At 36.0% G+C, this 13,020-nt stretch overlaps 2 protein-coding genes across 4 annotated transcripts; one reads left to right on the forward strand and one right to left on the reverse strand.

The window, feature by feature from the left end:
- Positions 1 to 812: 812 nt before the first annotated feature.
- Positions 813 to 3,801, reverse strand: LOC145629320 (uncharacterized). 2 transcript variants are annotated; one of them, XM_081681887.1, is made up of 2 exons: positions 1,787 to 3,801; positions 813 to 1,092 (listed from the first exon to the last, which is right to left on the reverse strand). In XM_081681887.1, the coding sequence occupies exon 1, from the start codon at positions 3,700 to 3,702 to the stop codon at positions 1,810 to 1,812; it is 1,893 nt and encodes a 630-aa protein (XP_081538013.1). In that variant the 5' UTR covers positions 3,703 to 3,801; the 3' UTR covers positions 813 to 1,092; positions 1,787 to 1,809. The 2 variants fall into 2 exon arrangements, with proteins under 2 accessions (XP_081538013.1, XP_081538012.1); XM_081681886.1 differs by having other exon boundaries at positions 813 to 1,156; positions 1,787 to 3,799.
- Positions 3,802 to 3,925: 124 nt separating this feature from the next.
- Positions 3,926 to 12,521, forward strand: LOC145627265 (uncharacterized). 2 transcript variants are annotated; one of them, XM_081679663.1, is made up of 6 exons: positions 3,926 to 4,068; positions 7,312 to 8,599; positions 9,932 to 10,198; positions 11,001 to 11,156; positions 11,617 to 11,719; positions 12,376 to 12,521. In XM_081679663.1, the coding sequence occupies exons 1-6, from the start codon at positions 4,061 to 4,063 to the stop codon at positions 12,465 to 12,467; spliced, it is 1,914 nt and encodes a 637-aa protein (XP_081535789.1). In that variant the 5' UTR covers positions 3,926 to 4,060; the 3' UTR covers positions 12,468 to 12,521. The 2 variants fall into 2 exon arrangements, with proteins under 2 accessions (XP_081535789.1, XP_081535790.1); XM_081679664.1 differs by lacking the exon at positions 12,376 to 12,521 and having other exon boundaries at positions 11,617 to 12,050.
- The last annotated feature ends 499 nt before the right edge of the window (positions 12,522 to 13,020 follow it).

Below are 13,020 nucleotides of genomic sequence, written 5' to 3' on the forward strand. Positions count from 1 at the left end.
CCAACATAGAATCCTGAATCTTAAGGAGCTATGACAGCTAATAAGCGTAGGCTATAAATCTGACTGTTCAATGTGTTTATCGCGGAGCTAAAAGAGCCATCAATAAACAAGATTACCCACCCTAATGCCTCCTACGACTGCTGAATTTATTTGACAAATGAGCTACCTGTATCAATGATTTGCTTGGAACAAAATTCTCTGTTTCCTGGCATTTCTTGATGAGAGGAATCTAATGTGCAATTATGCACAGAAAACAGAACAATTTAACATACAAGCATACAAAGTGAAGGTCCTGAATCAAATGAAAGCCAAACTTTGGCAACTGTGAAGGAAAACAGAGCGCGAGATCAAGGGAGAAGCTGTAAAAGATGTAAGGCAGAGTTGAGCCAGCTAACACAGAATTACGTGTTTCACCTGTTGAGGCTTCTGAAAGATGTGCGTATAGGGTAAGAATTCTAAGAAAGACATCACCTAGACTTTACCTGAAAAAAACAAGTAGCTAGAGATGGGCATCTAGACTAGAGACATCTTCAGCAGATTTCTATAACAGATATACGTGAAGGCTTTAAGCAAGTATTCACATAAGATGGACCGATTATACTACTAATACATAGCAGACCTGCTTTCAACTGTAACATTTTGATGGACTTTTTGTTCAAGTATAAACTGTCTTCAAGAAAACTAACAAAGAGATGTTAAGTATGAACAAACTCAAAAAAAATGATTTCTTTGTTGGTTTATGTTTGGATTGAATATTTCTGCACAATCTTTAACAACTCATTCAAGCAGCATATACAAAAAAAAGATAACCATCACAAGATAATAATTTGTATATAATTAAAAAAAAAAAATGTTTATTACAAATTATAACTCAACATACCATACAAAATTTGATCAGGCAAAGTACAGACTTTGAACAATGAAGTTAGACAAGGCCTATATATTTTGAAGGGTGGGGGACAAAATTTCATTGTCAAACATTAGCTCCAAGAACTGCAGTTTAGCAGATATAGCCAAAGAGAGGAACTTTCATAAATCCACAGTTATCTGCTTACTTTGATCACAGTAATCCAAAACTTGTTTCAAGGATCGCTGCAAAGTATTCAAATTTGTTTCAGAGATTGCGGCAATGAATTCAAATTTGTTTCAAAGATTGCTGCAAAGTATTCAAACATTGGTTAAATAAACTGCTCAGAAACAAATCATTTAGGCAAGCCAAACTGTGAGCCTTAAAACCACCTATTGAAGATCTATTGAAAGCCAAACTATTCCTCAAAAAAGAAAAGAAAGCCAAACCAACATAAAATGAATTCTTAAGCATCAAAAAGATATCAAGGGTTTCCAGATTTTCATAATTATTGCCACCCAAATGAACAGTAACATCAAGGCACATATGACATATACCAGTAAACATTGACAGCAGAATCATACAGAAACAGGCAGGAACAAAAGGAGATTTTCAGAACCATCATCACCCAAATGATTTGAAGAGACAAATACTACTCCGTATTAAAAAGCATTCTTAAAAAAGTTTATGCGAAGATTTGATCATGTGACCTAAAGTAAATAAGTAAATTTATCAAAGCATTAACCATTAAACCAAGCAACATTTGGGTGGTGCCAAAACAATGCTAACATCTACACTCTAAAACAACTACACAAACTTTGTGAGTTTGTAAATATGTATACTTTACAGCATACTCCATCTTATATTAAAATCACAATGTCACAAGCTTGAAATTTGTAGGCTAGCTAATCGAACTTAAAATTAATAGTCAGGAATTACCTCCTCTGACTCATCTCACAGGTTTAACTCTTTGACTTGTTCTTAGAACTGGATGGCACTTTTCCATAAGCAACAAGCCTTGATTCAGGCAGCTTTTTCTCCTTCATCCGGCGCCTCCTCCTGGCTGCTCGAGACAACTGGCTCTCATCAACACTCGGCTCCTCACTTTGTGCTTTCCCAGCATCTACAGATTCCTTCTCATTATTCGTTTCACGAACATCACCCTTATCCCTTCTCTTTCTCTTCTTCTGGTTCATCTTATCATTCACAACTTTCTCGAAGAACATCTTCTTCTGAATTTGAGGCACCTTCCACTCCTTCTCCCTATAAGTCGCAAGCTTCTTCAACGAAACGTACTGATTCAACTCCTGCTCATCCAACATCAAAATATCGGCTGCACTCAATCCATATTTCGAGGGTTTAACTTCCCTGTACTTAAACCGGGTTTTCAAATCTCCGATACTATCCTCATAATCAAGCTTATAAAGTTCCTCTTCAAGCTTTTTATCAAGAGCTTCCTTAATAGCAGACTTCTTCCTCTTCCTCTTCTTCTTACCCTCATCTACTTGTTCATCATCATCTTCTCCTCCATCGACATCACTTCCATCCTCGGCTATACTCTTCAACCTTTCCCTTTCAGCAAAAAACCCGTCATTCGATTTAGTCACATCCCAATCCTCAGGCAATCCAAGCAACTCATCTTCCTTCTTAAAATCCGGCTTCTCCAAATCACTCTCACTCTCACTCCCAAACTCAGGATCAACATCCTCTTCCTCATAATACCTATCCCCAAATGCAGCATTCATCTTCTTATCGAACTTCTCAGGATCGAAATCTTCCTCCAAATCATCCTCATCTAAAGGAATATCATTATCAATACCCGCAATCTCCTTAATCTTACTAAGCTTCTCCTGAATCTCCTTCCTCTTCAAATTCTTCAACCTCTTAACCTCCTCCTGCCTCTCAATCTCAGCCTGTGCCAGCCTCTCCTTCTTCCTCTCCCTCTGATTCTTCCTCGCATTCGTCTCCTTCCTCACCGAACCATCCACAATCCGTGAATGTCCCAAAACTCGATCACTGGCATTCTCCTCAAACCGAAAATTAAACCCCTTCTCATACTCCTCCTGCTTCTCAATTGCCTCCTCATCATCTGATAACTCGGCTAATTCATCCAAATTCACCTTACTCTTCCCTTTATCACTATCAATCCACAACTTCTCCTTCAAATAATTCTTCAAAAACACATCATTCTCACCCAATGTATCATCCTCTCCAAAATACTCATCCAATTTCTTATTCAACTCCTCATCATCCTCCCCTTCCTCCTCCTCCTCATCCCTCTTTTTCTCCCACAACAACTCGCCTTCGTCTTCGCCCCCGCCTTCGCCTTCTGCCTCCGCCATTGCTTTCAACACCTCCTTCCTCAAATCCTTCTGCTCCTCATTATAACTCTTCACCCTCCCAACTTCTCTCTCCTCCTCCTCCTCATACTCAGGACCTCGCTCAATCAATTGCTCAGCAATCACATCCTTCAAATACTTCGGCTTCTTCTTCTTCTTCTCTCTCCTCCCTTCACCTTCATCTTCATCTTCTTCATCACTGCTACTCTCAAACAACTTCGAATCCTGCTGCTTCAAAATCGGATCTTTATTCCTAACCTTCATCAATGCTTCCAGTAACTTCCTCTCCTCTTTCGCTGCTTTCACAACATCAACAACTTCCGATTCAGAATCAGTATCAGACTCAGAATCAGACCCAGAATCAGGAACAAGTCCCTTCTTCTCCATCTCTTCCAATTTCTGCAATTCCTCTCTCTTCTTGTTATGCTCATATCGCTTCGCGAATTCCTTGTCTACCTCAATCTTCGATATCTTCTCAACATCATCGTCATCAACATCGTCGAACAATTTCTTCATTTTCGATTATTCGATGATTTAGGGTTTCAGATATCGTTGGAGCTTCAATTTTGGTTGCAATTGGCGATTTTAGGGATTAACTAGGGTTTTCAGAATTTTTTGGGGGTTTTAGGTTTTCAGCCTTGAATAGGAAAAAACAATGAGGGTATTTTGGACATTTAATATTTTTAAATATAAAATAGTGTAAAAGAAAAAGGAAACTAAAAATAAAAATTCAAGGCTATTACTCAGTATTTTTCTTCCCCAAATTAATTGTGGTCGGAAATTTATTTGAATCTCCGGCGAATCAGAGAATGCCGACGATTCTTTTGCACCGCCGTATCGCCGTCGCAAATTTTCAACTCCTTTTCAATTAATCATGTCCAGGTAAAATCTCTTTCTTTCACTTTTAATTTTCAAATTTTAATTCGATTTTTTTTTTTTTTCTGCAATTGGGCTGAATTTGATTAATTTTTGAAGAAAGCATTGAATTGAATTGATTTGATTTTGCAATGTATTAACTGGAGATGTTAGTGATAGAATTTGAAAAAAGCGATCTGTTTAATTGTATTTTTGTTACTCACTGGACTAGGATTGATTGTCGCGTTGATAGTGTAATTTGAACTGCTTGAAGTAATGTGATAACTAAATTCGGAGTTGTTTATCGTACTTTGAGCTCGATTAATTGATTCACTGTTGCTATTTAGATTATACATGCGAAATTGAGGTTATTGGGAATTTTGGGATTGTGAGGTGTAACAATGTAGTGATCTTCTATTTTTGTTGGAAAATATGTTTTTCCAAGATATTATGGTTATTGAACGGGAGATTATTTTGAATTTGGAATACTACGAATATGATTTGTTTCAGCTACGAGAATTATTTTGAATATGATTTGTTTCAAAAGAATGCCTCTTTTTAGGATGTTGCCTGTAGGGTATAAATTGGATGAATGTCTCAAGTTTAGGTGCCCCGTAATGTGTTACTTTATCCCGGCTGTTAGGGTGAGGGTCGGAAGGGTAAATCTATATGGATTTCCTCTATGACTGTAAAGAAGCTGATTTCGTTGGACCCTTGACTCTTTGGTACAAGTGACAAGCATCTGAGATGATTGATATTCGACTATTTGTCCATTAGCAAACAATAATGAAAGTTGTCTAATTATGACTTTTGTAACTCTGTTGAAATATATCGTGAAAACAATTGCAATGTATCCTATATTTATGGAGATATAAACTCTTGCTCATGAGTGGAGACTATGTGGGTTTAAGGTTGGATATTCGACTATTTGTCCATTAGCAAACAATAATGAAAGTTGTCTAATTATGACTTTTGCAACTCTGTTGAAATATATCGTGAAAACAATTGCAATGTATCCTATATTTATGGAGATATAAACTCTTGCTCATGAGTGGAGACTATGTGGGTTTAAGGTTGGATATTCGACTATTTGTCCATTAGCAAACAATAATGAAAGTTGTCTAATTATGACTTTTGCAACTCTGTTGAAATATATCGTGAAAACAATTGCAATGTATCCTATATTTATGGAGATATAAACTCTTGCTCATGAGTGGAGACTATGTGGGTTTAAGGTTGGATCTATAACGCAAGGAATACTAGGGGAAGATGTTGACCTTTGAGGGACAATTCAGTGGCTCATTTTCTCTGACTATCTTATGCTGTCAAATGTAACAGTTATAAAAGCTGTCTAATGATGTCTCTTTCAACTCTGTTGAAGATGTAAATCATTGTGATGTTTAAGGGAGATAATCTCTTGCCCACCTAGAGGAGCGATGAGTGGCAACAGGTGGTTTAGGGTTGCAGGAATATGTTGTGAACTGAGGTAGCTTGGACAGATTTAGTGATGTTGAATTAGAGTAGAAAATTGCTAACTAATACGAAGTATAAATGAACTGAAATTCACATAAATGAAGATGATAAACACAAGCTTTCGAGTGGCTTGTTTCACTCCTAATGGCTAACTTAAATTAAAACAACAATCCAGTATTCTGGATGCCTTTCTCTCTCCCTACTCTCCTTTACAGGGTTTCTTATTCTTGTTTCCTGGTTGAAGACACAATTGACCCCACTTTATTTTGATAATTGTGGAAATTTTCTTAAAGGATTTGTAATTTTTTTTACAAGATTTGTTATTAATTTAGCTATTTGAACCCACTAAATTTTTAATATTTATCTTAACCCCAATAGGCATATTTTCTAGATCACCACTGTCATTTCTAACTAACTTTTTGCCTTTTTCCTCAAGCTTCAACTGTACTCATCATAAGGCTGGTTCATTGTAGAATACTAGGGGGGAGAAGAAGGATATATGCCTTCTTTAGTTCTTTGGATGGAAATTGTCACCTATTGAAAGAAATTTGAGTTGATAGTTTCACATATTGTATGGCTTTGGAAGCAGTCAGAAGGGGAAAAATTTTAAATGCTGTATTGTCTACTCCTTCTGCCCTCTTTAGGTTGTTTCCATATCATGACTTGAGTCGGTAGCATTAAGTACACCTAATAATCTACTCTTTCCGTCTTCATATTTTGTCCCTCTGGCTATTTTGGTTTTCTGTGAGATATTGTTCAATTCTGAAAGTAGCTGTCAAAGATTATGTAAACTTCTTAAGCCCTCCTTGATTATAATAGATTTATAAGAGCTTTTTACTTACTACCGAAATATTGTACTTCGTATTAGTTAGGATAATTTTGGAAGATGATAAGTATGTACAACTATGTTGATTCAATTATTAAGTACTAAATTACTAATATTCCATAGTATGACGTATGAGAGAAATGTGGTGATGAAGTCAAAATAAATTACCCTATTATTCTAGAAGAGGGTAGGGAGATTAAGTAACTTCCATTTGAGGGTTATCTATTACCCTATTTATTTTACTTATTATCTACCCCCATAACAGTTTCCAATAACTGATAATGCCCCTAATTTGATACCCTTAATTCCAGGCACACTCTTAGAAGTTAGATTTCCATTGGGAAAAAAATGTTGGGTTGGGTTGAGTAACATAAAAAAATGTGACAGATGTTGCAAACTTCCTATAAATCTTGTCATAACATTTAACACATAGAAAACATAAAATGTGATAGATGTTGCAAACTTCCTACAAATCTTGTCATGACATTTAACAAATACAAATCTTGTCATAATTAGATTAATGCTAATTCATAATGCTTCTACGCCTATATTAAAAATTAATACAGCAACAAAACCTTAGTCCCAAAACTGTTATAAAAATTAATATTTTTTTTTTTAAAAAAAAAATAAAGGAAAAAATCATTCTCAGGTTTGCCATTCATGACCAAAGATTTTGGATCTAGACTTCTATGGTATGTGGAGTATAAACCCTATAAAAAATGCCTCCTGGAAACAAAGAAGTTTGCAAATTACATGAACACCAGTTACACTTCTTTGCTTTTGTGGCACCAGCCTCCAGAATGTAACCGTTGTATACCTTGCAATCTAGTGATAAGGCATAAAATTCATGGCTTTTTTTTTTATTTTAAATAGACCCAATGATCCATCAGATGGTGGATCTTTTTCTTATTATTTGTACAAGCGTCACCTAGTTATGGCATGAATTTTTCTGGTGGACTCTTTGATTGCAGATGTTTGGCTGCTGGGAGAGTTAGAAGTATCATTCGCACTTTTCTGCAAGAGCAGAAATGTAGCAGTAGCAAGTTGGACCCCTATACCCAGTACAATTTTGTGAGAAAAAGCTATGCTTCACATAATTTATCTGAAGCAAAATATCTTTTTACCAACAATGGAAAACGGAAAATGCATAGTTTCTCAGCAAGCTATATATTGTCAAATGAAGCAAAAGTTGCTTGGAGAAAGCTTTTATCTATGGAGACTAATGGGGGACAAGCTCTTTCTCATATTAACAAAGCTGCTGCTGCTGTATGTTTAGCTTTGAGCCGTTATCAACTACTTGCTCCTAGTATGCTTGCTTTAATAGCTGGGAAGTTTTCAGGTGGACAATCTAAGTGGACTCATGCAGACAGCTTAGCAGCAACCAGCACTCTGTATGATCATGCGCAAAATGGACATGTTTACTTGGCATCCTTTGCATTTTCTCTGGTAGAGGCTATTATTATATTTCTTAGGGCAATCTATCTAGCAATCATATTTTCACCTTGTGTAGTTATGGCTCCTTTCGCCAATTCTCTTGGTGTAGAGTTTAGAAAATCCTGGCTTAGTATTCTTCGCCGCACCCTTGAAATGGCTGGTCCAGCATTTATAAAATGGGGACAATGGGCTGCTACAAGGCCCGACCTTTTCCCTCAGGATATTTGCACAGAACTCGCACAGCTGCATTCCCAAGCACCAGCACATAGCTTTGCCTTCACAAAGCAAACAGTTGAGAAGGCATTTGGCCGCAAGCTAGGTGAAATATTTGAAAAGTTTGAAGAGGAGCCTGTTGCATCTGGGAGTGTTGCTCAGGTTCATCGAGCTACTCTGAAATTCCGTTATCCTGGTCACCCAATGAAGCCTAAGTTAGTTGCTGTGAAAGTTAGGCATCCTGGTGTTGGTGAAGCAATTCGTAGAGACTTCATGATAATAAATGTCTTTGCTAAAATTTCAAACTTGATACCAACGCTGAAGTGGTTGAGACTGGATGAAAGCTTGCAACAGTTTGCTGTGTTTATGATGTCTCAAGTTGATCTAGCAAGAGAAGCTGCACATTTGAGTCGATTTATCTACAATTTCCGCAGATGGAAGGATGTTTCATTCCCAAAGCCTCTCTATCCTTTAGTGCACCCAGCGGTTCTGGTGGAAACTTATGAGCATGGCCAAAGTATCTTGCATTACGTTGATAAACTTGAAGGACATGATAGTATCAAAACATCACTTGCTCACATTGGGAGTCATGCCCTTCTAAAAATGCTTTTGGTATGATTTTATACTCATAAATCAACTAGTTTTCGTTTGAGAATATATCTCTTTTTACTTTTCCTTATTTATTTTGCAAAAACAACAGAAATTTTATTGAGAAACTTTTTGCCAAAATTGAAGAAGAAATACTCTTTGGATGCAGATCAAAGTTTGCAAAACATCAATGACCTAAAATCATTACTCCCATTTTCCTCTCCCTTGATTTCTGGATGAGGTTGTTTTGGCTGTAAAGTTGTAAGCCCACCATTAAACCTTAAAGTAGTGGGTTCAACTGCTCATTCTGACACAGCCTGGGAATTGGTAAAGAAGTAAAAATATATTGTACATAGTAAAGATATGTTATATTTCTTGATGGTTCTGCTACCAGTAAGCTCCTCTAAATCCATCAAGAGGTTTCAGCTTCCTAACATGCTTGCTGTACAGTGCTTGTTAATGCTTATTGCGTCATCGTTGGCCTTTGGTTCTTTGCCTTCAGATTATATATATTTTCCGATATGAGTTAAATCTTGGATCACACTTCAGAGTAACTGAACCATGTTGACCTGACATCTGTGTCTGGTATATAGGTTTATATGACACAAAAAGAGTTATTATAATCATTCAAATGCCTTGATATTGTAAGCTGTGATTCAAATTTAATAGTTTTAATGCATTTTTAAAAAATGTAATAATTGTTGCTATCAGACGAGTATTTGTTGCCTTTGTATTCAGCAGTACTTATATGAATGGATTTATAGCACAGCTAACATTACATGACTGAAGAATGTTGAATGTAAGGAAGTGGAAGCAGTAGAAGAGGAGGGCTTTCTGTTCTCTCTTGGTCTTCCCTGTGCTAGCTGAGGCGGGAATCAAGAAAAAAAATTTAGGACAAGAAAATGAGTGTTTAGGGAAAGATACAGATCAATATTTTTGGGACAAAAGATCTGAGTGTTTTAGGGCAGAAAATGATTGTCGTAAACACTAGTAGTCCAGACTAAGGAAATAAGCTCTCTAAGTCACCTAAATTGTTGCTTTAAAAATAGTAGAATTTGACCCGATCTGTAATGGCTGATTTGAGGTGCTGGCAACTGTCTTACACCATATGCTTGAGTGCTGATTAAAATCTAAATTTTTATTGATCTTATCAACTCAAAATACCATCAATGTTCAGAAATTTGGTTGATTCTTGGGTCTCAGTCAACCAAATTTCTGAACATTGATGGTATTTTGAGTTGATAAGATCAGAAATTTGGTTGATTCTGATTGCAATCAATAGTTACTGTATTTCGTTTGATTTCCAGTACTATTCCATAGACTGATATATTAATGAGAAACAGGATGCCTTTGCAGGTTGACAATTTTGTCCATGCTGACATGCACCCAGGAAATATACTTGTCCGGATAAATAAGAGAATTCCTGGGAAACAGCTCTTTGAATCAAGGCCGCATGTTGTATTCCTCGATGTAGGCATGACTGCTGAACTTTCTAAAAGAGATAGGGTTAATATACTGGAGTTTTTCAAGGCCGTTGCTCTTCGAGATGGTCGCACTGCTGCTCAGTGTACTCTACAATTATCAGAAAACCAAAATTGCCCAAATCCTGGGGCTTTTGTTAAGGTAATTTAACTTTTGGTAATAGATGTCAACAGTCAAAATTAGTGAGTCAAGTTGATTGTTCCTAGTTAGCTCCTGCTATTGAGTACAAGTGTTCGGTCAAGATCCCTCATTCAATTTTCTAGTACCTAATGTTCTGTATAACTTATCTTCATTGTTGCCTATATTCCAACTCATCCAAGCCACATCTCTATGTGGAGGAATTGCTTTTACATAGTTTCCTTTGACAATAGTTTCCTTTGACAATGTTCTAGTCCTTCATATCTGCACCAAAGAGATCAATTTTTCATGCAGTATTTCTTTGGCTCTTGCTTGATGAGGCAACCACCTCAACCTGATATTTGAAGCCGCTACCATCCCTGCCATCTCATAGTTCAAGAGATGTTTGGAACACACATTGGGTAGACAGATTGATGTTGTCATTTTTGTTAGACACAAAAGTTCAACCCAGTTAAACCAAAGCCATATGGTCAGTTCAGTCATATAAGTAACCGTTGAAAGTACATAAGGCCAATAAGTCACTCTTAAATTACAATCAGTTGCAAAGGGATCATCAGGTTCTAGATATACACCTACTTTCTTGGAAAATTCTGTTAGAAGGTTTGGATTTCACACAGGCACAATAGTGACTGTACGTTTTGAACACTCTGTATGTTTCCACTAAGTTTTGTGGTGACCATTAGGCTTTGTTCTGTTAAAATTTGGAATGTATACTATCTAACTGCAGAGCCTTCAAATTTTGCATGAATATTTTAAAGGCATGATGCTGTTTGACACTGCAGTAATTTTAATACATTGGTTACAGGAAGTAGAAAAACAGTTCAATTCCTGGGGTTCACCTGAGAGCTCCACTTTACATGCTGCTGATTGCATGCAGCAACTTCTGGAACTAGTTCGGCACCACAAAGTTAACATTGATGGAAATGTTTGTACTGTGATTGTCACAACCATGGTTCTTGAGGTATTCTTTGGCCCCATCTTAGAAGCTTCAAATTTTCCCTATTCAGACTTCATTATTTCAGTATAGGTTTTATTTAAAGGCCTCTTAAAATTATGGCAGGTTCTTCTATAAACTGGTGCATGTTGCTCTTGTGTAGTCTGCTTCTTTACAAACTGACAGTTTTGCAATTCATTTCTTCTGTACCATAAAATACTTTTGTAAACAGAGTAAATAGGAGGGGATACTGTAGTGACTAGTGAAGCTTACCATTTCATGAATCATTTATATTGTGGCTGACTATGAATAAAAAATAAATTAAATAAATAACTGAATGTACCCTAAGAAATCAACATTGTGGTGTACATTAGGTTTTTGTCATGTATAATGAGTGAATCTTCTGCAATGAGATGTATCTGCTATAAAGTAATCAACACAATCATGTACTCACAATTTTCTGGTATTATTATTATTTACTCTCCAGGGTTGGCAGCGTAAATTGGATCCGGATTACAATGTATTGGATACTCTGAAGGCAATGATGTTCAAAGTTGACTGGGCAGAGTCTCTGAGCTACACAATTGAAGGTTTGGTTGCCCCCTGAGCTGATGTCAACTATACTTTCATGACATTTAAAGAAAATAAGGAAAACAAAATTTTTGATTCATACATATTGTGACTATAACTATAGAATCTCTCTTTTAGAATAGGTTGGCAGAGATGATGGCATCTTTACAAGTTGCCTGCAATTTTTCATTTTTGTTCCATAGTGTACAATATCATTGATCTCATAGAAACACGGAAACTTCATTCATGTATTTGATCTCAAATTTGAACAAATAAGTGAGGATGCACGGTCCTTGGATCTTGTATATTTGAACTTTTGGAATAATGAGAAATACCTTTGCTTCAGGATAATACTTGCAAACTAAAAAAAAAAAAATTCGGCTTTTTTTTTATATATAATCTCTTGCTTGTAACATTTTTTCATTTTGCAACCGTTTGATTCTGAACTCAAGTGACTGTTTCTGTGTTTCATAAGATAATTCAAGTTTACCAAATTAAAAGGGAAAGTTTTGAAAATGACAACACTTCTTTGATATAGTATGTTTTTTTTTTAGGAAGAGGTGGTGGGGGGTCATTAAATCTTTGATCTTTAAATCTTGACAAGTATCTAAAGAGTAGACATGTAAGTGAAGGATACAAACCTAAAGCCATGCCTGATATCTCACTTGTTCTGCAGTTGCCTATACTTTTCATGGGAGGATAGGGACAACGGACAAGTGGATATCCTATAACATCTATTCATGCATATTTGCAACACTTTCTTTTTAGCACGGAACCACTTATTATTTTAATGTTTCTCTTGCACCAATTTTATTGTTTTTTTTCTCTAACAAACAATTAAAAACACCCTAATCAGCCCCACTTGCACAATAATTTAATAAGTTTAATGTATTATTTACTATCTTCCTAATTATATGCAAACTGAAGTGTTGTAAGTTTTTAAGAACACAACTACAATCCATGATTATTAAATTTGTTGCAACATCTATTTATTTACATGTAATTTTTCTCTCCTCATTGGCTCATTGCATGTGTTTAAGGCTTCATCTCTCTCGCGAGCCCTAAAATGTTTTGCACCCTCCTTGATATGTTGCAATAATGTGGAAGTAATTTTAGAGAAATGAAATTTATGGAATGACTAATGTATTGGTAATCAGTCACTTTTTACAAGAGGCAGTTCCTACCTGAGAAGTTCCACAAACACTTCTATATTTGTACTCTCCCAAGAATTGTACGCTGAGTACAAAAAATTCTTATCGAATTGTATTTATTTGTATGTATCTAAATTTGTTTTGTAAACAATTTAGAAATTTTTACTAAG

Source organism: Chenopodium album, chromosome 4 (genome assembly GCF_948465745.1).
Source record: "Chenopodium album chromosome 4, dcCheAlbu1.1, whole genome shotgun sequence".
NCBI lineage: Eukaryota > Viridiplantae > Streptophyta > Magnoliopsida > Caryophyllales > Amaranthaceae > Chenopodium > Chenopodium album.